The sequence below is a fragment of the Colius striatus genome, chromosome 3, assembly GCF_028858725.1.
Source record: "Colius striatus isolate bColStr4 chromosome 3, bColStr4.1.hap1, whole genome shotgun sequence".
In the NCBI taxonomy this organism is placed as follows: domain Eukaryota; kingdom Metazoa; phylum Chordata; class Aves; order Coliiformes; family Coliidae; genus Colius; species Colius striatus.
In genome coordinates this window covers 79,749,110-79,776,849 of record NC_084761.1, presented here as the reverse complement: position 1 = coordinate 79,776,849, position 27,740 = coordinate 79,749,110, and the positions used below count along the sequence as shown (strand labels likewise).

The 27,740-nt window shown below is 36.5% G+C and overlaps 1 protein-coding gene across 3 annotated transcripts in view; it reads left to right on the top strand.

Moving 5' to 3' along the window:
* RBPJ (recombination signal binding protein for immunoglobulin kappa J region) overlaps positions 1-27,740 on the top strand; it is a 63,411-nt gene that overhangs the window by 10,104 nt on the left and 25,567 nt on the right. Inside the window, exons 2-4 of one of the 3 annotated variants that reach the window (XM_061993328.1) lie at positions 4,135-4,222; positions 23,279-23,317; positions 26,597-26,692. In XM_061993328.1, coding sequence (XP_061849312.1) covers positions 4,161-4,222; positions 23,279-23,317; positions 26,597-26,692 — 197 coding nt within the window. In that variant the 5' untranslated portion in view covers positions 4,135-4,160. Of the gene's footprint in view, positions 1-4,134; positions 4,223-10,612; positions 10,674-23,278; positions 23,318-26,596; positions 26,693-27,740 lie in introns of those variants that run through there. The other 2 variants (XM_061993330.1, XM_061993329.1) reach the window with 2 other exon arrangements.

Sequence of the window (27,740 nt, the reverse complement as noted above, 5' to 3'; positions counted from 1 at the left end):
ATATGCTAAAGGTACCTGCCGCCATGACAGAGCTTGAAACCAGTCCATGTGTTAGTGTTGCCTGAATCTAGACTGAATTTCCATATGGAAATAAAATATATAAGAATGAACACTCTGGACATATTCACTGATTTTCCAGTGTTTCATCCAGTTTTTCTGGACAAAAAAAAGGGGGTTTTTATATTGTTCAATACTAAGCGATCAATCAGAAACTGAACTGACTCATGGCTGTTTCACCTCATTGCTATATGGCACTTAAAGTTAGTGGTAGACTGGTTAGACTTGTCAATTTGCATAGTCATGAAAGGTGTATTACATCAGCTCAAATTTGAAAGTGTGTCTTTATTTTTTTTCTTAGAATAGTTTTTTTTAAATCCCAAAAAGCAACTGACCTCTGTTTGCCAGTAAGAAGTGATGAGTGTTACATCTGCAGAGGTAAGAGACTTCTTCACTCACTGGCAGTTGTCCCCTGTGTTTCAGGTGCATAGGGTTCAAATTTTTTATACTGTTGTTTAAGGTACTTTCATAGAGTAGATTTTACTGGTGACACTTATGATACTTTGTTTTATTCAATATTCTCCTACTTAATGACCTGATTTTAGGCAATTTACTTCAGTAATGGTACTTTTTTTTTTTTTTAAGATGGAAAGATACTATTCTACTAGTGTCCAAATTGCCTTCCTGACTAATATTTTCTCCTTTTTGTTTTGACGTAAGTTGAAAAATGTGTATAGCTGCTGCTTGACATTCCTTTCCTCTGATTCCAATTTAGATCTGGTCAATTCTGCTTCCTATTGTTATACATACAGCATACTGAAAGAATGTTGGGATTTTGAAAATTTGACTTAGTTGCTTTCAGTCCACTCTCCTGAATTTTGCTTCTATGTCTCTCTTTTCCTATTTCTTTTTTGGGATTTCTTTGTTTACTTTTTTTGATGGACTAGTACACCCGAATACTTTTTCTTCCCTTTATTTTTTTCTGTGAAGTTTCTGTATAAGCCCTATCCTCTGTTCCTGGCCTGTCTGCGTTCACCTACCTTTGAGCAGGGCACTACTTCAGGCTACTTCCCAACAGTGTTGCTCCTTACTCTGGATCTGTCATGTTTTTTTTTTTTCCCCCCTGCATTTTTTGCTCTTACTAGCCCTGTAAGGCTTGCGGTATACTTAGAGCATCACCACCATTTTCTACAGAATGAGGAAGTTGCTACACAACCAGTGTCATAACTGTATAAGTCAAGCTTTTTGGAACTTAGCCACATTGGTGCCTTTGATTGTGAGAGAGCAAGTCTAATGAGCACTAGTATGTTGTGTATCTGCCAGCTAAAGAACTGGGCAGGGGTGGAGAGAAATTAGAATGTAAAGAATTCAAGAACCCTGCGTATCTTGTATAATAGAAGATAAAACATTGATACAGAGAGATGAAGAAAATTTGTGTGGGGAAAGCCAAAGAAAGATCTTAAGTATTAATATTACAATGGCACGAAATGTATTTTGGGACAGATAGGAAGAAAACATAGTGGAGGATCACTTTATTTTGGAGTTTTGTTATTTCCTTTCACTACCCTTCTCTCTTTTGACATGTTTCAGTACTCTTCATCATCTTCAATGTGCATAGGAAGCTATTACTATTTTGTTATTCTTTTGAATGAAATAGAACTTTGAATTCAAAGACTGCAGTATATTTCTAGCAGCTTTCTAGAGAGTATACTGAAAGCTGTGAAGAAACAAGACACTTTGTTCTTACTAACATGGTGTATTTCTAAAGCAACAGAACTGGGAGAGAGGATTGTTTTTGAGGTGATGAAAGCAAACAAAGTAAAGCTCAGACTGGGTTTTGAAAACTAAATTCTATAAATCTAGAGGTGTATGTATAAAGATAGACTTCAGGTTGTTTATTATACAGCTTTGTTACACAACTTGAATTAGTATTTAATGTACAGAAATTTTCTCCTAACATAAGATGACTTAGAAAAGCACGTGCAATTTTCTGCATAAAACTGTAACTTTTCTTTTTGCTTGATTCAGTGGTTGAGTACAAACAGTAGATTTGCTTTTCTTAACACGTTTTCAGAACCTTAGGGAAATTGCATTTGTACTGGGGTATTTTAATATAGGTTAAAATTACCAGTGAGATTGAAATAGTTCTCTCCTACATTTGTGGCTCTCAGAGCAGGTATCTTTAGTAGTTTGTAGAGTTTGTGATTTGTGAACACAAATAGAGTTTGCTTGTTGTGAACTTGTCTACTATGGCTGCATCACAAAAAAAAAAAAAAGATCTTTGAAAGAGTAACAAAGATATTCCTGAAGTAGATGTGCAACACCAGGAGTGAGCCTCTGTTTACTCTCAGTGATGAGGCAGCTCATGTCACACTGTGACTAAAGCACTGCTCTCCCTTTCGTTTTGCAATGAAGACAAATAGGCATGTCCCTTGGATATCAGAATTAAGTAGGAGTTCCAGCCAGCAAGGCTCAATGTACGCAACCTTTCTCATTTGGTAAAAGGAACCTTCAAACATTCAGTTTTGCAACACTGGACCGTAGTTGAAGGAACAGGAAGTAAACACTTAAGCTTTGTCCCAGATCTCTGTTGTTCCTTCTGTCTGTGGCCTCTTCCTTATTTTCAGCTGCTTTCTTAATTTCTGTCTTGGAAGCCAAAAGTAACTTCATGCTGTTCTCCTAAGAGTTGAGTCATTTATCAGCTTCTCCTTTGCCAAATAATCTATAATGGAGTCCTCTATGTTTTCTGCCTGAAACCATTTATTGCTTTGTCTGCTTGCTTTTGCTTTTCTTTCTCAATCCTATTGGTTCCTTATGCTGTCCTTATTCTACAGCATCTACAGTTATTTGTAGCTATGAGAAACATCTTCTTGAGGACTCTTTGAGTTCAAAGTGTTCTGGGTTTTGACGCAGTATTGTTTCTGTAAGGAGCCTTTATATGCCTGTAGTTTATACTGCTTGCAAACTATCTTATGGGGTGGCATGCAGGTTCAGGAAGTCGTTTAAACCTGAAAGGATGGACTGTGTTGGCTTCCATTAGAAAGCCAGTCAGGGTAACTGGAGTTCTCCAGACCTCTCTGTATTCCTTGTGTATTCTGAAGTGTGGCGCCCAGATGCTGAGTTTGTTTCGTTTGTCCAAAGGTGTCCTGGCACGGTTGACCAGATCTTGTAACTATGAAATGTAGCATAGTTGAGCAGCCATTGGTTGCCTGTCATAGTTAGCAAAGATTTATTTCCTAAAGGACGTTGTGCTCTGTACTTGCCAATGTCTGGGGAAAACTGCAAAATACTTTCCTTGGGGGAAAAAAGGATAAATACACCAACCCCGCAAAAAAAACCCAAACAAACAAAAAAACCCCAAACCCCCAAAAAACCCAAAACAAACTCAGCTCTCTTACTTTGTTCTCAAAAGTTGGAAACATCTTGTAGCAGGGATGAATTGCATGGTACCAAAGAGAAACTTCTTGGCACCCTCCTGTAGAAGCTCTGTTTTCTTATTTATTCAAATTAGTTTTCTGAAAAGCACGTTCATGACCACTGGAGATTTCATTATGATGTTCTGTACTTATCTGGCATTCTGTCACAGTGCTCAGGTGAGCGTCCACAGCTTCTGAGCCGTGTGACTTCCAGGCTATTCAAGTGTCAGTCCCGTATGAAACTGGCTTTGCTGATGTCTTAAAACTGAATTTTAATTCTGGGCTAGGAGTGACGCTTCGAGGCTGATGATACTGGTGATGCCAAGGTACCTTGGGATTCCCTTGCACATATTGTATAGCCCTGTTCTCTGCCCCAGTGGTCTCCAAAGCTCATAGTGCCCTTTATTATCTACAGTGTGCTTGGACCATGTGAAGTTCAGTTATTAAAAGCTATGTTCATTCCTGCATCAATGCTGGGCTTAGAAATCCCCTAAGATGGGAGAACGTTCGGCAGAAGTACTGTTAGACTTGTCTGGTTCTTTGGCTGTCTATTAATCCTGCTGTTGGAGACAGACAAATGGATTGCTGGAGCTTTGGCCTAGATAAGAGTAACCACTGCATCCAATAGCTGTGAGAGCAGGAGACCCTGCACTCCTGGGTGGACTGCTCTAATTCTGCTCTTTTTTTTTTTTTCCCCATCATTGCCTCACATGATTTGCAGTAGCAAAGGGGAATGGAGGGGAATGGATGGGCTGTAGCCTGCAGTTGGGGAAGAGAACAAACTCTTCAATCCAAAGGCAAATGATGATGTGAGTATGAGTGTGTGCACACATCCTAATCTTCTTTTGTCTGTTGAATCTTTTGAATTTTCTACCATGGCAAATACATTATTATCTAAAGGAATTCTGGAGGTGGGAAAATTACATTTTGTTATCTCAGTATTGAAGTTTTTGTCTCTCTTTTAATTTTTTGTTTTGTTAAGGCATGGAAACATTGAATGACTGTTCTGTTTTACACATGTTCTTCTATTTAGCTGTAGGGAAGTTGGTCGTTCTTCCCCCAAGGGAGTTTCCCTGTGTATATGGAAAAAATACAAAACAGAAGTGAAAAATACCTTAGGCTTCCAAACCTGCCACTCGCATTTCACTTCTCCCACTGTGCTTCTCTTCGCAGAAACTGTCCAGCAGTTCTTTCTGTGTCCCTATAGTAATACCATCTATTTAAAGAGCTAGGCAGCATCATAGCTAATATGATAGGTAACTTGGCACACAAAATTATTACAACCACCTGTGAACCACTGGGAAGATTAAAAAAAAAAAAGTTACAGGGTGATATACTATCCTGGTGTTTATCTTGAAATTGCCAGAATGTTTTATTAAGTTTTTCTTCGGGCTAGTAAACATAACATTATTTGGTACCTGTTCCAAGAGGTTTATGGTTATAAATAAGTTCAGTATGCAACTAATGGTTGAGTTTTTTTGTTTAAAAATCCACTTAAGACATGGGCCCTAAACTTGTGTGTAACTCAACAGTGAAGTTGCATTTCATAATTTATTATTGGCATTAGAAGTTCTGGAGACTCTCTGCTTAACAATCAAACAGTTGGTTTCTATATTTCTCATGCGTGAGTGAACAGCATGTATATAACAAATTGAAAAGACTTATACGATGAAATGCTGGTATTGTGTTCTATATGTGTGAATGCTGTTTTGACAGTATTTAAACTTTCCCATAACCCTAGAAGATAATTTAAGCACTTTAAAATTGGCATTCTGAGTTTTTTTCATTTGTTTAGACTGCATTTTGCATATGCTGTTGTCAAGTAACAGGGGTTTTTAAAAAGCAGGAATACAGAGCTTGTTTGCCATGCATATATACCCTGTATGGTGAGGAAAGTTCATGAGACAATACTGTGAGCTCCTTCATCCCTAATGGGCAAAACATAGCTGCAGTGTAGCTAAGGCATATGCTTATGATCTACTCAAATGACATATGCAAAGTGCCCAGCTGTGGAACAGTATGTAATTTCCAAGTTCTACTTGTCTTTTTCAGTGACATCAGTATTTTAGAAATGTCTGTCCAGCCTCCAGTTTTTGTAAAATTCATAGCAACTTAATTGTCTTTAAAAACTGTTTTCTTCTGTTTAAACTTAGTTAGAAGTGATTTATGGGTTCTAAAGTTATTGTGAGGATGGGTAATCAGTTTCACAGCAGAAGCTTCATTTTTTAGTAAACTGAGAAACTGAAGTAATGAAGGAGTACTAACTGTTAGTAGAATACTATGCCTTGCTCTGTGAACACATTAGTGTGTCTGTTTTCCCGAATGCACTAATGCCTTGGAAGAAAAGGTACCATCTCTCTAAAATGCTCAGTTCTAAGCTGTGACTTCTAATATAGGTCATTCCCTGTTTTTACTTCAGGATGAGACTTTTTTTGTTCGAGTATTGTGGCTGTGCAACCATCTGCATGTTTTAATTCAGGAGTTCAGCTTATCTGATTGCTGAATCTTAATGATCATGGATGGTTTTCTCGTTTTTCTTGGAGAGGTCAGCCTGCTCTGTTTGAAGTAGCAGTAGGCAGGAACTGCAGGAAGGAAATCTCCCTATTGATTAGTGTGTTCTGTGTAGTACACACTCGGCACTCCTGTATTAGCAATCGTTTTTTTAGACCAGTCAAGATATGGTTGCTAACTGAAATGACTTCTGAAATTTTGTTGTTTAGTACTTCAAAACAGTTTTGACAATTTACTTTCCCTTTTGACTTGAATGTACTTGAAAGAATGAGACAATGTTTTGAAAAGAGGTTGGTTTCAGAGCTCAGCAGTTGGGAGTCTTTGCAGCACTGCTTAGGCACGCTTATCATGCGGTACAATCCTTACAGAAAAATTTGTGCCAGCTCAGGCATTATTCTGGGAAACTAGTTTTGTAGCAGTCACAGGTTCAAGATCGTGCAGAAATTAAGTGCTGTTAGGTGAAACTTTCTTTTAAAATACTAGCTCCTTAAACACTTACACCTACGTCAAGTAAAATTCTAAGAAACATTCCTGTTTTCGAGTTGACTTCATAGTTTATAGTGTACCTCATTAAGATGCAGGGAGAAGTTTTACCAGTAATTTGCATCTGTGTGGAGTTTAAACTTGACAAACCTGAAAAGCAAGCCTACTTGAATTAAGTATGATTCACACAATTTCCATTAAAAAAAAATGGACAGTTATAACTGCTTTGCATTTGTACTTTGCAGGGGTTTTTTTGTATGAAAAATGTCCCATGAAAGCTATTTGGGTACAACAGGAGCATGTGTAACTATGTAAGAGAACTATAACATTATAGTATCAGAAGAAAGGATGATAAAGTACTAGTCTGCTGACATCCCAGTCATATAATCTAGATTGATGTAAATGTACTATGATAAGGGAGAGTAAAAGTGGATTTTTGGAGTGTCCGTTTAATTGTCTTGTTCGGGGATCACTGACCTGTTTGGTACAACAGTTATTAAATTGTTATATTTGATGATAAACATTGTGGAGATTATGTTTATAGCAACTTGTTTCTAAATATTTGAGTTTTACAATTAAATATAGAACTAATTGAAAGGAACTTCTGGCTTATATAATTTCAACAGAAGTATACTTGTTATACCCTATTTTCATCCTTCTCTTTCAATAATCAGGTATTTTGTGAAATGAGAATCTGAATTTCTGTGTCTTTCCAATATTGAAATGCTCTATTAATTATTGCAGAGGCTGTAGCTGAAGTATAAATTAATATCTTAGAAACATTGAAATAATTTATGTATTCATTATTTCAACAACAACAACCAAATCCAAATATTTTAACTCTTAAAACATTTATGTTTTGATTAAATCACAGGTTTGTAAACTGCAGAGGGAATATCACGTAATTTTGCTGTCTGATTATGTAACTTCAAAGGTTTAAGAATAATTTGCTTATACAAAATGCTTCCCAATTGAGGAAGCCTTTAGCACAACCACAGTGAAAAAAAACATGATGATGAAGAACGGCCTCCAAATAATTTAGCTGCTCTAGAAAGGTGAAAAAGCCTTCTAATTCTTTGTCTTTTCTGGTATGTGTGTTTATTGCTGCTGGTTTTATAGTCATGGGATGATGTATTCATAAGATTAATTACGAAACAATATACTTGAGATTGATTAATTCTAAGATACTGACAGCTCATTTTGTAACTACACCCAGTTAATATTAGTGTAACCACATAATTCCTGGGTGATGCAATAAGAAAACATCTGAAATCTAGGAAACCCTGTAATTTTGTAAAACAGGTTGGTGCTAAATAGGATTTTGTTAAAAGTATATGTATTTACAGGTTTTGTGTCATAATCTACTGAAGAGAGACATTTTATTTGACAATTTGAAAATGACTGTTTGCATTGAAGCCTGCTTATGAGCTGATAACCCATTCTCTGCCTACTCTGCCTACATACTAATATAATTTGTGAATTGTTGTACAAGTCTAGAATTGGTGGATAAGACATGGTTAAATAGAAGTAAGCTTATATAACTCCAGCAGTTTCTGTCTAATGAATATAAGGAGCTGGTCTGTTTTGTGTTTTGAAGGATTCAGCAGTATGAAAGCTGCAAGAAGAAAGGGAATGAGAGGATACAGACTGTAATAATACTGTGTTTAAACAGAACAACAACAAAAAAGAAGTATTCTACAATATAAAAAATTGACTCAACTGACTGAGTTGCGAGAGGAAGGAGATGATGGGGAATCACTCCCATTTTCTAAAGAAATGTTAGAATTATGAAAATGCTATAAAGAATTTTTTAAAAATTATTCTTGAAACTTTTGCTTTGGTGGTCTAAGCACTGTATATACTATTCCTGACAGAGCTTACAATTCCTAAAAGGACATCAGTGAAGGGGAATTTGAGTTGGGCTTTTTCTATTACATTCTTTAAAATACGGGGAAATGGGTCTCAGCTGAAGATATGGATGCACCAGGTGTCTGATACTGTGCTGCTACTGAAGTGAGATGTCACATCCTCCTCTGAGTGTTCCTGTTGGTTTCATTGTGGTGGCACTGGCACTCACTGGGTTTGTGACTGAATCAATAAAATTCACTTTCTTTCCTTCCTTCCTCTCATCCCTCTGCTCCCCTAAAAGAGAATTTTTGTTCTGAGTTACTGGTTTGAATCTTTCTGTGGAAGGGTCAGATGAGTGCTGGAGTTTGGTGTGCAAGGGTAGGTCAGTGTAGCCAGGGGGAAGCTGACAGGCAAAACCTCTGTTTGATGGTGACAGGTCGGCTCAGCTGCCTGTGAAGCCACAGTCCAACTGTGAGCTGGAGCAGCTGGGACACAGATGCATTTGCTTACCCTGACCTAGCAGAGAGGTGGGAAAGGCATTTGAGACAGTGGAGACTTAAACTGTCACAGCAAGACTTGTCAGAGTTGGTCTGCTTGACCTCAGAGATGTTAGTGTACTTAGTTGTCAGTTTATATTAAGTTCTGGCTGCGTTTGGGGTGAGAGTTATAACTATCCATATGCTAAACTTTGACTAATGATGTTAGTCTGCTGGTAAGATCTCTTAATTATGCTTAAGACTTGGTTTTTTGCAAGTCATTTTCCTTACAGAATTTTTTTGTGTTTTATTTTCTTACAAATAATTCTTTTCCCGTGAGAGGTACAGGCTTGCTAGAAGATAAAGGAAAACAAGCTTAGCTGCTCCTTCTATATAATCTTTCTTGGCTTCTGTTAAAGCTGAATTTGCTGAAGTGACTGAACAGCTTTCTGCAACCAAACCCACGGGTTTCCCCTCTGTCTCCTGCTTCCCAGTGTATTAGTGGTGTGACAGATTGATGGGCTGAGTTGGCTCCCTTTGAAGGTTCGAGCTCTGCAGGTGGCGCAGGGGAAGCTGGTTGAGGAGCTTGGAGCAGGACAGTAAGCCCCTTAGAGGCAGATGAATGCATTCTTGGTTTTGTGCTGATAGGAAGCAGTTGCTGTAGTAATGAAGCTCCTTCGTTTATGTGAGTAGAGAGTAAGGAAAAGCACAGGGAACAGTGATTAACATATTACTTTAATAGACCGGTGTTTAGAAATTTTGATCTGACCAATGACTATCCCTATCAAGAACCTGTTATCTATTTAAGAGGTGTACAAAAAAAAATATGTATTTGCCTTTATGGTTAGTGAGGTTAGTCAAACTTTTTGACAGTTGTCCTTCTTTGCAAGTTAAGTATGATTCTTTACCACTTCCTTGCAAAAATCATTCACAAATTATGCTTCTGTTACATATTTTTGGCATTACAGTGAACTGTGGCAACTCAAAAAAAGCCACAAACTTTAAGATTTTGGGCTTCTTTTTTATTCTTTTTTTTTTTTTTTTCAAATTGCTTTCTGCACAAAAAATATGAGTGCTTATCTTCCAGTTAAGGATGGAAGGTATGCTTAGAAGAAACTTCTGTGGACACTGCAGACATTCAGTTATTGAAAGCAAGGTTGAGCAAATCCTCAGGTACTGTAGTGGAGTTTAGAGTTCCTCTTTGACAGGATAGTGGTCTAAGAAGTCTAATCTTGTGTCTAATTTATGGCTTTTTGTCAAGTAGTCAGGTAACAAAGGTAGCAATCAGTAGGCTTATTGAAATTAATTCCTCATGCATCTAAAATATCCTTCTTCATACTAAATCTTGTTTGCAGAGTTATGGGCACATGGTAACTGTAAAAAGCACTGCTTTATTACTCAGTAGTTCTTAGGATGTTTGGAAATTTAATTTCCTAGAAATTAGCTTCTTGTGAACTCTTAAAAAACAAATACTTTAATTATGGTTTAGCAGGAGAAATAGAATCATGTTCCTAGGAAATAAAAGTCAAGTTCACCTCTGAAATAACTATTCACAGATGATGTGCAAGATGAGATCCAGGGTAAGATTTACTATGCTAGATGGACAAGACGAACCTCAATAATCATACACTGAACAAAGTTGTCACTGAAAGTTATGAATGTGGGATATTACACGTGGAAATGTGCTTCAGATTGTTTTTATGTATTAGCAGTTTACCATTGTTTTAGTAGCCAATTTTGTGAACTACATTCAGTTTTTTTTCTTGTTCCTAACAGTCACAATTTTTTTTGTTTGAGTGGATGAAGGTAAAATTAATGATCCTTATATTGCATATTTGCGATGCAGTTACAGTAGCTGAGCCAAATTATATTATGTTTTAGGGACTGAGATTCTGTTGGCATGCTGATTCTTTTCAAGCTGGTAACTCTTACAGTTGCTAAGGTAAGTGTGTACAAATCTGTTAGTTTCCAATGAACATTTGAGCCTGGTAATTAGGGAGTGAACAGAAAGAAATAATCAAATGTTAATATAAAGGAATCTTAATAAATGAAATAATTTTTTATGATGTTTCTTGTATTTTGCACCATTTCAGCATTTCAGTGTCATCCTTTAAGTTGATAATATCTAAGTTCTTTAGTACACTTGAGGTCTTTGGGCTACTGTAGCTTCTTGCAGCAAGTACCTACAGCAAAAAGGAAAAGCAGGGAAAACATATCTCGATATATGTTTAGTCACTTTTGTGTTCTTAAATAAACTGTCATTACTGACTTCCTTAGTATGGCAGAGTTGTGAGAGTTCTGTCTGGATTAAAATGATGTCCTTTTTGGAGTAGACCTTTGATTTTTATAGTCATGTACAAGTGTAGTCATTTACTAGAAGTTTTTTTCCAAATATAGGTAGACTGCTACAAAGAAGTGAATTACTTTCTCTACGTTGTTTGAAAGTGAACCTATTCATTGATAACGGTGCAAACTGTATTCAAATTGCAGTTGTGGTTCTGTGATTTTCTTTTTATGGGGATTGGAAAAGAGAGAGGACAGTAATGAAAGCAATGTAGGAGGATGAAAGCAGATCAATAAGGGGAGAGGGAGTTTCTAATTGAACCAGTGACTTCCAGTGGGAGGGCGTGACTAAATGAAACAGAGCTTTTTCTATTATATTTATGTCAGTATTATTTGATATAGTGCCAAAAGTGTATATAGCGCTGTACAGTAGAAGACTTGTTTCAAACAAGTAACATGTTCCCTTTGCTGGAGAACTTAAAGAAATTTAAGTATAGGCCAAAGCAGTACAGGATCATGCAGTACAAAGATGTGATAGTGCGTGGTTGGTGGCATTCACCGTGGAGCAGGTGGGTCCTTTTTTTGGTTTTTGTTTGTTTTTTCTTGAAGAGAGAGATCGTTTGGGGTATTGATCAAAAACTTTCTGTTTTTCTGGGAGCTGCTGTACCCCCTACATCCGAAGAGTCACAGTGCAGTTGAACCACTCATCCTTGTCTCTTTGCAGAGGAGCAAAGGACTTTAGGAGTAGGAGAAATGCTAGCATTGTTCATGTCCCTTAGACGTTCTCAATTGGTGAGGTTTTAATTAATCTTGCTGTCTTCTATAGGACAGGAAAGAAATAGAGTACATTGGATCAGTAGTATTTCAAAGCAGATTGGCTGAAGCTGGTTCTTTGTATGTTATGTGTGGGTATGAAAACTCTATTTAAATAGGTTAACTTTAAGTTCAACTCCTAACTTGCAAGACAAAGTCTTTATAGCAGTATTTATCAGACACTGGAATGAGACTCAAGGCCCAAGTGCTGCTGGCAGGCAAAAGTGAGAGTGAGCTGATGAATGCATGTGCCTCTGTTAGTGCGTGTATCATCCTGAACGGTGAACCAGCCTGTGATGTGATGAGTGATACGGAATTTGTCACTTTGCTGACTTCATCAGCTCTGGAGGAACACAGTTGCACCTGGAGGGAGTAACAGGGGAGAGAGATGTCATTTCTTCAGCAGTTTCTATACTTTAGATGTGTGATATTACAGTTGGAAGAAGAGCCTCTGAAGTACATCATTTACCTGTGTATTTATTTACATATGTCATATTATGTACATCTAAGTACATTGATAGCAAAAAAAGGACACTCCTAGGGTACTTATATCACTGCAAAATAACAGATCTGCGTAATCTTCAGAGTTTTCTACACCTTTCTTAGAACTGAATAATGGCTACAGCAGTGTTTTTGTTGAGACAGTAGCACAGTAACAACTTCTGTGATTCTCTTAAGTGAAAGGCAATATTAGAAGACCATAAAATGTTTAGGTTACGAGTAGTCTAAACATTTTAAAACTAATTTCTTTCGGATGCTATGCAGATAAAACCACAGTAGTTAAGGACACTGACTGTAGATTGGGTGTATGAGACTGTATGGCATTATTTTATCAAAAACTATAAAGTTAAATGGAGAGCAGAGGAAAACTACCTGAGACATAGAGGGAGGTAGCTTGAGAAAAGTAAATCTGCTCAGAACTTTGAAGAATGAGGGTTGTGTGGAATCATAGGCTGTGGAGTATGAAGTGGCTGAAAGCAGAATTGCTTTGTCACCTGCGCTTTCTTTTGATAATATATACTTGTCTATTTTAGTTCTTTCATTTTAACTGGTGTTTCCAGTGTCTTGTTTATTTGATGCTGGATCTTACTGGCAGTACAACTGTCTGTTTCCCCTAATGATCAGACCTCTGTTGAACTTATCTTTGTTTTGCAGAAGATCAGATTTTTCCTTCTGAAGCTCTTTGTTTTAGCCATTTGTATGGTGCACTTATTTAATATCCTTATCTATGGAAAAGATAAATATGAAGTGTTCTGTTTGGGCAGAAGTAATATTAATTGCTTGTGTTTACTTCCATCATAACTGAATTAATATATCTAATTATATGTCTTTTGCATTAATCTCTTAGAAATTGTGTACTTTAATTGTTCTGGCTTTTTTTTAGTCACGTTTAAACCTGTGGAACATTGCTTTTTTGAGTTGCACATTGGGAAATCACAACAGTGCCCTATTTTCAGCTTCATTTGAAAAATAAAGGATATCAGTATAGGCTAAGTTGCACTTAGAAAAATCTCCAAGAGAAAACAAATATGAAAAGTGACATGCGTCAACAGCTACATTTAGTGTGTCTTTCATAGACCAATTGTAGCAGAAACCAGTCTGTGAAATTTTGTGGTCTTTTTTTATATGCCAACTCATGCCAGATCATAAATGGACATTTTGGTTTAATATGTAGGAATTCTCTTTGTGTCTGTGAAACCACCAAATGGGATAATGTTTTCCAGTGATGGATGATCTTTTCCCTTGGGACTTGTGTTCTAAAATATTTGTAAGAGAATATGGTTGTGTAGGTGAATGCAGAGAAATATTTTCAGTATATGCTTCTTGTCTTCACAGAAATCTGTGCACAGGAAAATATACTCAGATTAACAGAAATTTCGTATGTTTTAGAAGTACATCTGCTGTTTTACTGTTCATGAAACCTGTTATTTTAAGTATAGAAATCTACAAAAGCAAAACAAGGCTGATGTAAAATAGCTGAGTCCTGCCAGGTTCCAGTATGCTGCTTAAGTTGTGTAAAATGTCTTTAACACATGAAAGATTAAGGGATAACTCCTGAGAAGTATTTAGTATATCCTGTACATGGGTGCTGTTATATACATATTGACTTTGATAATTTTAAGTATGTTTAAAGTCCATGAATATGAGTTTTCCTCAGTGCTTGATCAGTTCCTCCCTGTCATAAGCAAACTGAAGCTGGCAATGGGCAGAGAATAGAGGATTAAATAGCACTCTGGGACTCTATTTTCTCTCTACTTGAATCCGTCTTGTTCAGCTTTATTCAGATGATGTCTCTATTAGCAGCTGAAAAAGAATATTTTTATATTAATCATAAAACTGGGAAACCTACATGTCACTTTCCTACATCTTGGATAACGCTAATGGGCCAAGTAAGCTTTGTTAGCTCACATACTGGTGAGCTTGTAGTACACCACATTTAACAGATTTGTGATAACTGGTCACATAGCAGCTTGTAATGAAATCTTTGAAAAATGTTTTGGTTTCTTACAATAGAAGCAATAGGCCCTGTTACGATGAAGGTCATCTTGTGCTAAAGGTGGAATGTACATTTGAAAGACTTTCTAGCTTTCAAGATAGCAGTTGGTTTAAAGCTGAGGGAGAATGTTAAAAAATACTTTTAAATTACATGTCTTATTTTAATTTCTTGCTTTAAAAGGCTTTTGTCGCTTAGTTCACCTCAAACTCTCCACGTTCTTTCCAAGTTTTATGGTTGTATAAGAGATCCAGGAGAAGGGTGCAGCTGGGAGCTGACTGTGTTTTTAGAACTGAGGTTAAGCAAACACAAAGATTGCTTTTGCTACACTCGTATCTACAGTATACCTATAGTAGTAGAAATGGCAGCATTTCTTCCCCCCAAATCCTGTCACAGTTAGTGGTTTTTTGGGATGCTAGTTACACAGTAGATATCAGAAACATTGGAACTTAATTTCAACTTCTCACCAAATTTCTTTTTCACTTCGTATTATTGGAGAACAGAGGTTGGAACTTCTTATGTTCTTTCTTTCTGAATTACATAGTATATTCTGAAGCTTCTCCAGGGATTATGTAAAAATATGAATCTCTTTTCATTGAACTCCTCCTGTTTCAGACATTGTTTCCTTCAAACCTGCTCTGTTTAAGTAAAAACTATCTTTAGTCACTGTATTCTGTATTTAATTTAGTATTCCTGATCATCTCTATCCCCTGGTAAGGGTATGTGAAGCACAGTCTGTTTTTCTCAAAATCTACTTATTTGACAGCTTTGTTTAAGGCAAGAGGGACTTGCCACTCAATCAGTCTCTGGGTCTTGTACTGTCCTGGATTAGCAATTGCCGTATCTTATTTCTGACAATTTTGTGAGGTTTGTGCTTCAGGAGAAGGATCTGGTGTGATTGAACTAAGCAGTTATGTGATAACTTCCTTCCAGGGAAATTTCCTTCTGAGTGCTTGTCTGGGGATTGTTTCCAAAATAGATACTGAAATATTAAAGTAATCTCTTGTATCTTATTAATATGTTCTGTAGCAAATACTGTGATATATGCTGTCATATAACTGGACTAATAAAAAACTAGATTCACTGTTTTGGAAAAATGTTGGGCCCTTGCTAGATCAGTCAAAAGCACCAACAAGTATATAGATCCAGTTGGAAATGATTTGACAGTTGAATGTTTGGGAGTCAAACTTTTCTAGTGAACAGGCACTCTGTGCCATTTCAAAATCCAGCACTTGTTTCCCATGTAGAAAGCATCCCTTTTTTTTCCTGTATTCTTCTTGTACTGGATCTGACTGGGATTGACATAATTTGCTTCGTAGGAGCTGTTATGGTGCTGTGTTCTTTGAGACCAAAACAGTGTTGATAACACACTGTTTTAGCTCTTGCTGAACAGTGTTTGCACAGTGTCAAGGCCTTTGCTGTTTCTCACTCCGTTCTGTCTGTCCCCTCACAGTGGCTGGGGGGTGCAGAACCATGCCAGATGACTCAAACTAACCAAAGAGATATTTCTTGCTCATTTCATGCTCAGCAATAAAATGGAGAGGAGGGGGTTTTGGAGAGGTTACCCGGCTTTTGTTTTGGAGCTGGCTGGGCATCGGTCTGCCAGTGGGAGGTGGTGAGTGATTGGCTTGGCTTGGTTTGCTTTTCTTTTCCATTTCTTTATTTATTCAACACTTTTTATTTCAACCTACAAGTTTTCTTGCTTTTTACTCACGCTTTTCTCTTTGCCCGTGGGATGGCTGGTGGGAGCATGGATATGTGACTGTGTGGTGCTTAGCTACCTATCAGGCTTAGCTCCCAACACGCATTATGATCTCTTCATGCTTACGTAAAGCAAACAGAAAATAGAGATCTAAACTCAGATCTCAACACGTGGATATCTGCTATAAGGTGATTTTGGATTGTTTGGCAAGTATTCTGCTTCTGTTTTCAATCTTGAAATTTTTAAGATACCATGAAAACTTCTGTCCCCTAAAAAGTCAACAGAGAAAACAACTGTAGTATATTTTTGCTAGCCTTTTTATATTCTGGAGTTAAATCTCAGTGTTTTGCCTTGCCACAGGCTTTTGTGGTGCATCACCTCACATAATATTGTCAGACCCATTCTTCTCACCTAGCAAGTCTTAGTTTGCCACTCATGTCTTCCCACTCTCACTCCTTGCTCTTCCTGCTCTTCTCCCCATGTTGGCCTCTCCAACATGCTTGCTTTCTGCTCAGCTGTTACTCCTACTGTATTCAAATTTGACAACTCCCTTTTGCTTTTTGCCTCTCTGGAGAGCATTATTTACAGAAAGATCTGTGCTATTCCTACTAGCTGCCAAAAATTCTGTGAGTCTATAGACCAAGTGAAGATAGAATTCTTAAAGCAAATTACTAAAGTTTGCCTCTATGCGAATGTTGCGAAAATATTCTTTTTAAGGCTTCTGTGCTTGGTAAATAAAGGTGAATGGACTTTCTTAGGGACTGTAAAAAGGATGTTCTTGGCTGAAGGCCAATACCGGAAAAAGTGAAGTTCATATTCCAGGCAGGAGGATGCTAGAGCAGTTTTGTGGCCACAGAATTTCAGTCCAAGTGAGCATGGGACGCTGTAGGATTTTTTTTTTTTCCTCAACAATTTTGTTCTTGCAAATGGCAAAGCTATCTTGACTGGTTTAAATTTACTTATATTTCCTTCCAAAGTTGTCTTGACGTGTGGAACCATTACAAAAAAAACCCAACAAAACAGCCAAATCAGTTAACTCCAGAAAAGTAATACTGTGTCACAGAAAAAAAAAAAAAAGTTTGTTACTTTTAGCAGAGATAAATAATAACTGATAGAATTTACTTGTCTGTGTGCTTCCAGCATCTCTTTTGTAGATGCTGGAAGCAGTGGAAATTCGTATTCCCACAGCCGTAGAAAATTATAGTATGAGCTAAGAATTTCAAATAGGGTTTGACATTATAATATTTTCTGAAAAGATTTGAGACTTAACTTATATGTTGTGTCATGTTTTTACCTAACCTGAGAATATTAGAATTTTGGCAAAACTAGTTCATGTACTTGTAAGATTAATGTTAGTGCACTTGTACTTTCCACAGTTACTTGTGGGATAGTAAGAGGCAAAAAGAAAAACAGTTAAGTTCACTTCTTATTCTGCAAATAGTCTGAAGAAGGTTGAATAAAAGTTTGAATGGCTAACTGGGACTTGCTAAATGAAACGGATGGACTTGAAAGGAATGATTTGGACATGATGTGGGAGAGGAGTTGTGCCTATAGTGCAAAATGCAGAAGTGAAGTTAGTCAATGCAAAACATCAGAAGACAAATGCATGAAATAATAGAATACAAATTAGTGATTTGAGAAAATACGGGATTGGGAAAAGGATGATTAAAACAAGTATAACTTGCTGCAGCAGCGATTAGAGTGTGACTGATGCTCACACTCATGTTGACAGTGCATTGTGTTAGGGAGGTACTAATAAAATACAGTTTATACTGATTACTTTCTGAATTGAAGCGACAGCTTGACTGTTTAGCCATTATTCCAGTACAGTACACCTGAAGTGGCACTTAGTCTTGTGTAGTAGTAAAAAACAGGAAAGGAACTTGGTGAGCATACAGATGCAATGATAGCTGAGTTATAATTAGGATTCCAAATTATACATATTTAGTGTGTTGAATAACCAATACAGGAATAGAACTATGATACATTTTTAGTTTACTTTCTTGTATATTTTTGTTATCCATCAATGTGCATATTTTCAAAATGTAAACAAAGAGAAGGAATAGAAACACTGAACAGAAAAAAGAAGTTCCAGGACAGTGAAATGTAGGGAAAACCCACACAAGAAAAATGCTTCAATCTCTGTCATCTCTGACAGGTAGTGTTGAAATGTCTGAACTGGCTCATTTTTCAACATGCCAGTCAAATACAAAAGTTTGAAATAACAGCAATCATATTTTGTATGATATCTGTCATTTAGTATAAAACCGTAGACAATGTGTTTCTTGCACTTTCTGATAAGCTGTCTTAACATCAGTAAAATTAAAAAACTTAGTGTTTTCTTCTACAGCTTTTCTTATACGTTGTAGTTGCTGATAGTTTTTGTACTTCAGGTTGTGTTGTCAATACAGGCATCTCAAGCTGAAAATGTATGGAAAGAGTGAAACAGACGAACCATTAAATAAAATACAAATGAGACTTTTTTTAATTGCCATGTTTTGTTTGTTTTTCTTGGGTTTTACAGTATTACTGAAAATCTATCATCCTGGATGCAGTTGCTACTATGGAATATTTCTGGTTCGTAGAAGTATGCATGCTGGACTGTACATCAATAACAGACAATTAAGGAAAGAATAGAAAGGCAATGTAAATGTAGACTGTTGGTGTTTTTTCCCCTTCCTGGTAACTTCAGTTCTGGGCTCCTCAGCTCAAGAGGGATAGAGAACTTCTGGAGTGGACTGGAACATCTTTCATACGAGGAAAGACTGCAGGAACTGGGGTTGTTTAGTCTAGAGAAGAGGAGACTGAGGGGAGATCTCATTAACGTTTACAAATATCTAAATGATGGGTGTCAGGAGGTTGGGACATCCCGTTTTTCTATTGTAGCTAGCAACAGGACAAGAGGTAATGGGATGAAGCTGGAAGACAAAAAGTTCCACTTTGACTGCCCAGAGGGATTGTGGATTCACCTTCCTTGGAGGTCTTCAGGACCCACCTGGACATGTTACTATGTGACCTGATCTAGGTGAACCTGCTTCTGCAGGGGGGTTGGACTAGGTGATCTCTAAAGGTCCCTTCCAACCCTACCATTCTATGACTCTATGATTCTTTGCTGCTGATAGAACATGATTCGGGTTTTCCTGTGAAAAATAAGTCATTATGCTTAATAGAAGCTAATGTAGTTCTGTACCAGACTTTTGTTTAATTTTATGAGCCAATTTGTGCTTTCAGCCTCCACAATATCCTCTAGCAATGTATTTCACAACTTAGTTATAACAGTGTTTGTAGAGCAAGGAAAAATATTTTATTATAAAATGAAATTTTCAAATATTAAATATATTTTGTAAATCCTGTGTTCATGAGAGATAGAATAACTATCTCTCTTCACATTTTGCATATCTTTTAGTAGTCTTTTAGGTCTCTGCATCTGTTCGTCACTTTTCCCACTGAAGGCTTTACTCTCTCTAAAGGCTAAAGAGTTTTATCCAATTGCACATGAAATTTAAAATTTTTTTTGGTGCACTTCAGGTAGTTTTCAAAATTGTGGGGATGTGGCAGAATAGTAGTAGGACATGGTAATATTTGTGTTTCCTGTTCCTTTCTTACTCATTCTTAAATCCTAACTTCTTTGACAGTTGCTATTGAGCTAGGGAGGTTTTTTTACTGGATATGTAAGAATGCAATATCGGTGAACCTTATTCATTTGCATATTGGTCACTTATTTAAACAACTTGGTTTATAACATTCCTGTACAAGTCACATAATTTTTTCCTAAAATATCGTTATCCTTGTGAAAAAGTCTACTAATCTAAGTGGTTTGTAGATCAGATCTTAGAGTTGATCTGAAGAATATTTATGGGATCTTTAATCTGATTTTGAGGTGGAACAGGAAAGTGCTGTTCATTGACACCAAGGCTAGGGTACATAACCATCAGTCATGTGTCAACGTGACATTATTGAGGGAAGAGTACCTGACTTTAATTTAGAGACCTAAGTAAATAGGAATATGTAATTTCTTCCTATTCTACCTCTCCCTGTGATGTATGTTGAAAGAATAATAAAAGAACTACCAAAGTTAGTTTGCATCATCTCTTTAGAAGGTTAGTATTGCTAAGGGCAGCATTTATATGAATTCACAAGTTGATTACAATCACATCATTAACTTTATTTTAGATGGAGGAGGCTAGGAAAAGCTGGCATATAGTTTTTATAAAGATGCCGCACTGAGCATCAGGTGATCAGACTTTGCTCCATGCACCTTCAGAATTAATCCAGTGCTTTACCTCTGCCTCTGGAGAATGAGGATTTTGGTGCTTTATACTCTGTGCCGTATACTGAAGATTTGACTAAAGAAAAAGATAGGATTTATTTATTTAAGTAATTGCAAGTGTTTTGTGTAGGTACCTTTTTATTAATAAAGCTCTTTTTAGACAGCAATAAGTGTACGTGCAAGGGGAATATATCAGCTGTGCTCAGGAGTTCTGCATGGTTAGATATTTCCTTAGGGGAGTGTAAGATGTCTGGGAGGTTTTCTTGTGTTAATGCAATTTCTGATGTACTTACTAGTTTCTTCATTTTGCATGGGATCTGTGGGCCACACAATAAGCGTGGTGTGCGTAACACCTCCTTTGCTACAAAATACACACCTCTTCATTTGTTTTTCTTAGTGGATTAAAATGTACAGAGGGATTGAAGCACTAGCTTCTGAAACACTGAACTAGACATTAATTCTACTTAAAAATGGGCAGCTAATCTATAGGGATGTTGTTTGGCTATAGAGTGTTGCTTAAAGGTAATCTGACGTCTAGTCAGTGAGTCAAAGACAGGCAAATCCTCTGCCAGGTGCAATGATCCTAAGCCTTTGGGAGAGAGCAGTAACTACATCGAGACGTGGGATACACATAGATACTCCCACTGTTATCCAGGGAAAATCAGACACGGTGAGTGCTTGGAGATGAAGCTAGGCAGATCCTGAAAAGGTAAGTGGTAGAAGCAGAAAGGCTTTCAGATTTAGCTTTTTTGCCCACAAACTGCAAAACTGTTTGGATTTTCTGGTTACATTTTGGTATTACAGATGTGACAATGCAGTAATAGGTACTACAGAGAAACATAAATTAAGTATGTGTCCAACAGACTTCAAAATTTAAAATACATGAAAGTCTTGCAGCCAGAACTTTAGTTACATTGTTTAATTTGTAGTTAAAGCCAAACACATGGACAATCACAGAATCTTAAGTCCAACCCCCCCGCCAGAGCAGGACTGCCTAGAGTAGGTCACACAGACATTGTGTCGAGGAAGGTTTTGCATGTCTCCAGAAAAAACAGCCCATTTGGGCAGCCCGTTGCAGTGCTCCATCACCCTCGTAGTGAAGATTTTTTTCCTTGTATTTCTTTGGAACCTCTTGTGTTCTAGCTTATATCCATTGCCCCTTGTTCTATCAGTGAACAATAACTGAGAAGAGCCTGACTCCATCCTCCTAACACCCTGTACATATTCATAAACATTAATGAGGTCACCCCTCAGTCTCCTCCAAGCTAAAGAGCCCCAGCTCCATCAGCCTTTCATCATAACGTAGATGCTCCACTCCCTACATCATCTTGGTGGCCCTGTGCTGAACTCTCTCCCCCAGCTCCCTGTCCTTCTTGGACTGAGGGGCCCTACTTACAACAACATAGAACGTGGAAGGATTTGTCTGGACAGAAAAGTGAATTTTAATTTCATTGTTTAAACTGGAAAAAAACAGATATCTGGGTTCATCTTGTTTATTCATTTCTTCTACATGTAATGGATTTACCAGTACTTTAAAAGACAAATTTCTCAAGTCTTGAAAAACAACTTCAAAATTTGCTCCATGTTCTTGTCACTTTCTTTTCAGGGGAATGCTATTTCTGCTCAGCTATATAAATAGTGGTAGCTATGTATTTTTACTTTGTACATTTATAGAACTACTGAAATGAAATTGAAATGTATAAAATCATTCCACTACTGGTTGCTGTAGCGTTCAGGACAGATACACTGCACAAATAGAGGAATTTCTCGTCACATCATTCAATGATCAAGTTCTTCATGTTCTAGCGAGCCTCCAACACTGATGTAGAACATCGTTAGGAGGGATGTTTTTTCCACTATCCAGGAAGCATGAAGGGAAAGATATGCCCACTTATTTGGCAAGTCATATTTATGATAACACCAAGCACCTCTTATGCCTGTGTTTATTTTTAAATAGAAAGATGTTAAACTAAGCCTGTTTGGTTGGGGTTTGGGGTTTTTGTTGTTGTTGTTTGGATTTTTTTTCCTTTCCTCTTTGTCCTCACTTTAGCTTGTGACTTCCTTACTAGGTTTATCAGATACACATTGCAGATGCACATTGATGGATACAGCCTTCATTTTTTTGAGGTCTTCTACCTGACTATTTAGGTTTAGTCTGAGGATGATCTAGGTGAACCTGTTTCTGCAGAACGATTGGACTAGATGATCTCTAAAGGTTCCTTCCAACCCTACCATTCTACCATTCTATGATTCTACGATGTTGTTAATAAAAATTTTTCTACTCTGTGTAAATTCAATGTCTTATGTAAATAAAGATGTTTCTGGAAAGTTTAACCTAGTATAAAGGATGTACTCTCAGTCAAGAACAATGTTAAAGCACCAAAATACAACTGTCTCAATACACTTTATGGCTAAAAAAATGTGAAGTGTGTGGAAAGATAGTTTCTAATCATTCTTGACTACATTCCAAAAGAGATTTTTCTTATAATTCTGTAGTGGCACGTATGAAATCCATTGCCATTCTTTTTTTGTAAGAAACCATTAAGGAGAAACAGATTTTTTTAAGAAGTTGTCCTGATGGGAAGCGTTCACTGTGATTTATAACTCAGAGATAAGTCTCTTAATTTCTATTTGTTTATAATAACAGCTTTGTGTTGACAGTTATGATCAATGCTAAGGCAAAGATCTGGTTATTTGCATACAGGTGACATTTGAACTTTTCAAAAGCGATTCACAGAGAAAGTAAATGTGACTTTAACAAAGAAAGTTATCAAGTTTTTCAAATTAAAAAAAAGCGTGTGCTCTGGTGGAAAGCTGTTACAAGGAGGTGGTTGATGTTTTAATAGAAATCTGTCTAGGAATTTACAAAGAAAGGAGACCAAATCCCAATACATTTTCAATATTTGTAAAATTGAGATAACGTTCACTATAAAATTATAATTAAATGCCTTTGTTTTAAATTAGAAACTTTTTGGGTTTTTTCAGGAAATTTGGAGAGCGACCTCAACCGAAACGGCTCACCAGGTAAGCATTAAACAATTCCAGTTTTAACAGTTTTCTAAAGTTGCTCTTTTAATTCTCAGAAGCGTGTGTAACTTAAATTGTCTTGCTAATCCTAGAATTTTAAATATTGGAGTTTTTCAACAATTGTATGCAGTCAGCAGCCTGAAAATTTTGAACAGCGAGTGGCTTCTTTTTAATATGATACTCAAAATGATGAAATGATATTGATCTCTGGAGTGATCAACTCTTTCAAAACCCGCCTGGATGCGTTCCTGTGTGACCTGATCTAGGTGCACCTACTGTAGTTGCAGGATTGGACTAGATAATCTCTAGAGATCTCTTTCAACCCCTACCATTCTGTGATTCTGTGACTTCATATATCAGCTATTGCAGATTATTAATTAGAATATGAATCTACTTAGTTTTCATCATCAGGAAAAAGCTGTATTTTTTCCTTGGGTAAAAGTTTGGTGTGAAGTAACGTAAAATAACACTTTTTTACACCAAAATTCAGGTTATTGTATTATTGCTGTCATGCAGCAGGTAAGAGCAAAAGGAACACCATACTGTCAAAGAATGATCTTAATTGGTGAAACCTAAACAATCAGAGATAGCATCAAATAGTACCATCAAATCAATCGGTTCTGAAGTGTTTAGAGTGACTGGAGTACAGTGACTGATTTGCCCATGGCCTGCCTAGGAGTATTTATACTAGAAGCTGTTCAGTAGTCACCATTTTTTTCAAACAGTCTCTACAAATATTTATTTTATGCCACAGACTGTACCAAATATAATTAGCTACTGAGTTTTAAATCCACTATTAGCTTGAAGTACGAAAGATGTGCAATCTTTATAGAGTTGTGTGGTAATAGTGCTGTACAAAGACACAGAAACCTACTGTTATTCTGGCCTACTTCTATTTTGAATGAAATTGCCTCACGTAAAGCATGGGCTAAGGGGAACATTTAATTTTTTTATTGAATTTTTCCTGTCTGGTTGGATTTCTGGATAAGCTTCTGGTCAGCTTGTGTCATTGTTAAACTTTATTTCAGTGCAAAATGGATCCATACTGACTTAAAAATAACTGAAGAAACATCTCTGTTTACTCTTGGCTGACCTGTTTTCAGGGATATTTAAAGATACCAAATTTTAAGTAATGAACTGTTTTCCATCTTGAGTGGTAACACCTATTAGTATCACCCTGAAGTTACTGATAGAATTTAAATCATGTTTGTTTTGTCCTTTTAATATCATGGACAATATCTTCTATGATTTAGAAAAATCAACAGAAATAATGGCTATTCAGTCTTATTAACTAGGTTTTCTGTTAACTATAGTTTTATGTGCAGGATTTTAGGTACTTTATGTGCCAGGGACTCTTTCCTGTGAGTACAAGGTGTAGGCATCTAGTGAATTGCTAGCCATCCATCAAAGCAGTAGCTTGCAAACCTTTTCTATACTGATAGAGGCTGGAAATAAGGAACCTGACTTTTTTCTTCTGAATAGAAAAATGCTTAAATGGAAAAACTATCACACAAATTTTTAAAAGTGTGATTTGTTTATGTAATGCTAAAAAATGTATCTGTAAAACCTGAAAAGGCATTTAGTTCAATTATTGGAAATTATTCTGCTTTTTTTTTTTGAGTAATGGCAGTCCTGTTTTTGAGTGTGGGTTGCTGGTTTCGAGTGGGATTTTTTTACAGTAGTAAAGTCAAAAGTTTTTAATATGACAAATGTTCCTAATTTACTGTGACAGTACTTCAATAGAGTATTTCAAATTGTCAGATAAAAAGTTTTGAAACCACTTAAATGCAGATAATAGCTATCATAATGAAATGTATAATCAAAATTTCACAGTGTATTATGTTTTGTGGTTTAAAACATATTGTTAAACAATGGTTGTAAATAAAGTAGGTCTGCACACTCACAGTTTTCATCTATGTTTTCGTGGATAAACATCAGTTTTACCAATGTAAATGTAAGTAGATCAAGTTAGTCCAAATTTAAAGCAGTAATTGGTTTTTTTCTCTGCCTTTATAACCTGCTATTGCATAGAAAATCTAGAAAACTGTCTTATACAGGCATGACAAATGCAAGAATTTACAAAACACCTTTAGCAAAGCTGTTGGGTTATTGTTGTCAGCCCTTCCTCCGGCTCAATCTCCTTGCTTTCCTCTCTGAAACTGTATGTGGGGATTTCTTTGGGAAAAAGTTCTTGTCAGCAACATACTGCTTTTGATCTTCCACCATTTTTTAGATGTTTGGTTTTCTGTGTCAGTCCAAAGGGAATTAAACAGTTGGGGGTAGTTTGCAAAAACCAAAAAAGTTTTTAAAAAACCCAACCAACCAAAAAAACCCCAACAACAGCAAACCCAAAACCAAATACAAAGCAACCACAACCCCTCAAAAAATCCTTCTTCTATAGGCTTTTGTCTCTTCATATAACTTTCTGATAAATTTATAATTTGTTTCTCTAGTTGATGAGTTTGAAGATGGGTGCATTGGTGGGCATTCAACTTGCAAAATCTCCTCCGGGGACTTAAAATGTTCTTGTCAGCACTTTGACAGCGTTAAACCCTAGGGTGTTGAATTTGGCATGCTGCTTAATGAACAGTTAGATTATTATACAGAAGAATGATAGGGTGTATTGTTCTCTTGCTTCTCTCAAGGAACTGCTGTTGGTGTGTTTGATGTAATTATAGCGTTTATATTATGTCTGTCATTACAGTGATGATGAATGATAGAAAATCAATTTTTTTCTTTCTCTAGAAAACTAGATGAAACGATAAAGTGAATAGTTTAAACATCTTCACGACCAAAAGAAAACTTTATATAAAACATTACATTGATTTAGTTAATAGTGAAAAAAAGTTTCAGAACAACTCATTGTTATTATGAGAGACTAAATTAGTTAGAGACAATATTGAAAAAATAAAGTGTATTCTAATTGAGTATTTGTGGCATGGTACTTCACAAAAATGGGGCTTTTAACATCATGTAGTGATTGACATTGATGTGATTTTACATCACAAGCATCTTTTTTTTCTGGAAAAAGCAGCAATTATAAATGACCACAGAACCCTACTGCTGGTTTCATGCAAGATAGTTGCTGCTTTGTGTGGTACAATTGTCCTAAACCAAAACAAACTCATTTTTACTCTATAAATGGTTGCCTTTTTTTTTTTGTAATTGCAGGTGTTTGGGTGGACTTTTTTGTCCTAAATCTGTCTTTGGATTATTATAATTATAATAACAAAACTGAAAGGACTTTCAAAGCTTATTTTGTCTTTCTCTTTTCAGAGAAGCAATGCGAAATTACCTAAAGGAGCGAGGTGATCAAACAGTGCTAATACTCCATGCAAAGGTTGCGCAGAAATCGTATGGAAATGAAAAAAGGTAAGTCTCTATTCTCTCCTGGCTTTCTTCTGCAGTTCCCAGCTAGGAAACCTACAGTGTGTCAGCTGATGTGTGTGATTGTACTATAATCTGAAGAAACTTAAAACAAAATCTGTTCTCATAAATCATTTAAATTGTGTAATGAATGCTGCAAACCTGTGGCATTTACTGTAGTGGTGCCTCTTTCTACCAACAAGCTGATTGAGATCCCACTGAGTGGCAGCACAGCGTTCTGGGGATTCAGCCAGTCCTCCTGATTTGGTGTCAAAATCATTATTATTATTGTAAACTTTCTGTTGCAAAAATCAATCCAGTACGAGTTGCTATAATAGTTTTCTAAGGGACAGAATTTACAGGAAAACATGAGGATAAATGCTTCTTAGGCAAAGGTCAGTTTTCTGTAGTCTTCTGTATGTGATGGTTTTTATTGCATGACTAGTAGAAGCAAACAGGGTGGTTCTTCGTATATAGATTTCTAGTCCTCTCACTATGAAATATAATTTTCTTTAAGTATGAATGACACTATTCTACCTTAAATTTTACTGTAAATAAGTAGTACAGCATTTGGTTAGTTTCCACATACCTTGTGTTATTAGTATTTGTTCGCTACCAAAGACTGCATTTTCAGCACACTAATGGCTTTACTGTTTTAACTTTTCTTGGGCTGCTGTTCTGTAAGTCCTATTACACCATTATGGTTTTTTTGTAGCTTTCGGAGATTCGAGATTTTAACACTTATGTATGAAAGTGTCAGGAAACAGGAATAATTAAGCCTGTAAAGCTCTGTTTGTTGCTAACAGTCTAAGTTCTGCTTCCTAATGTCTCTGAATCACAGAGGTGGAAATACTGTATTTTAAACTCTTCTTCAGTATTCTGTGCCCAAGTACATGTCTTTCAGTATGTGGAATTTTTTTCTGTTAACCACTGTCTCACTTCCATTCTTTTGGGCAGTGTCCAAGTTCTCCAACTCTGTGGAACTGTTTACTCAAAGAGCTTTTTAGATCTTTCTGAAATTCTTGATGAGAATCAAATGGGAAGTCAGTGAAAG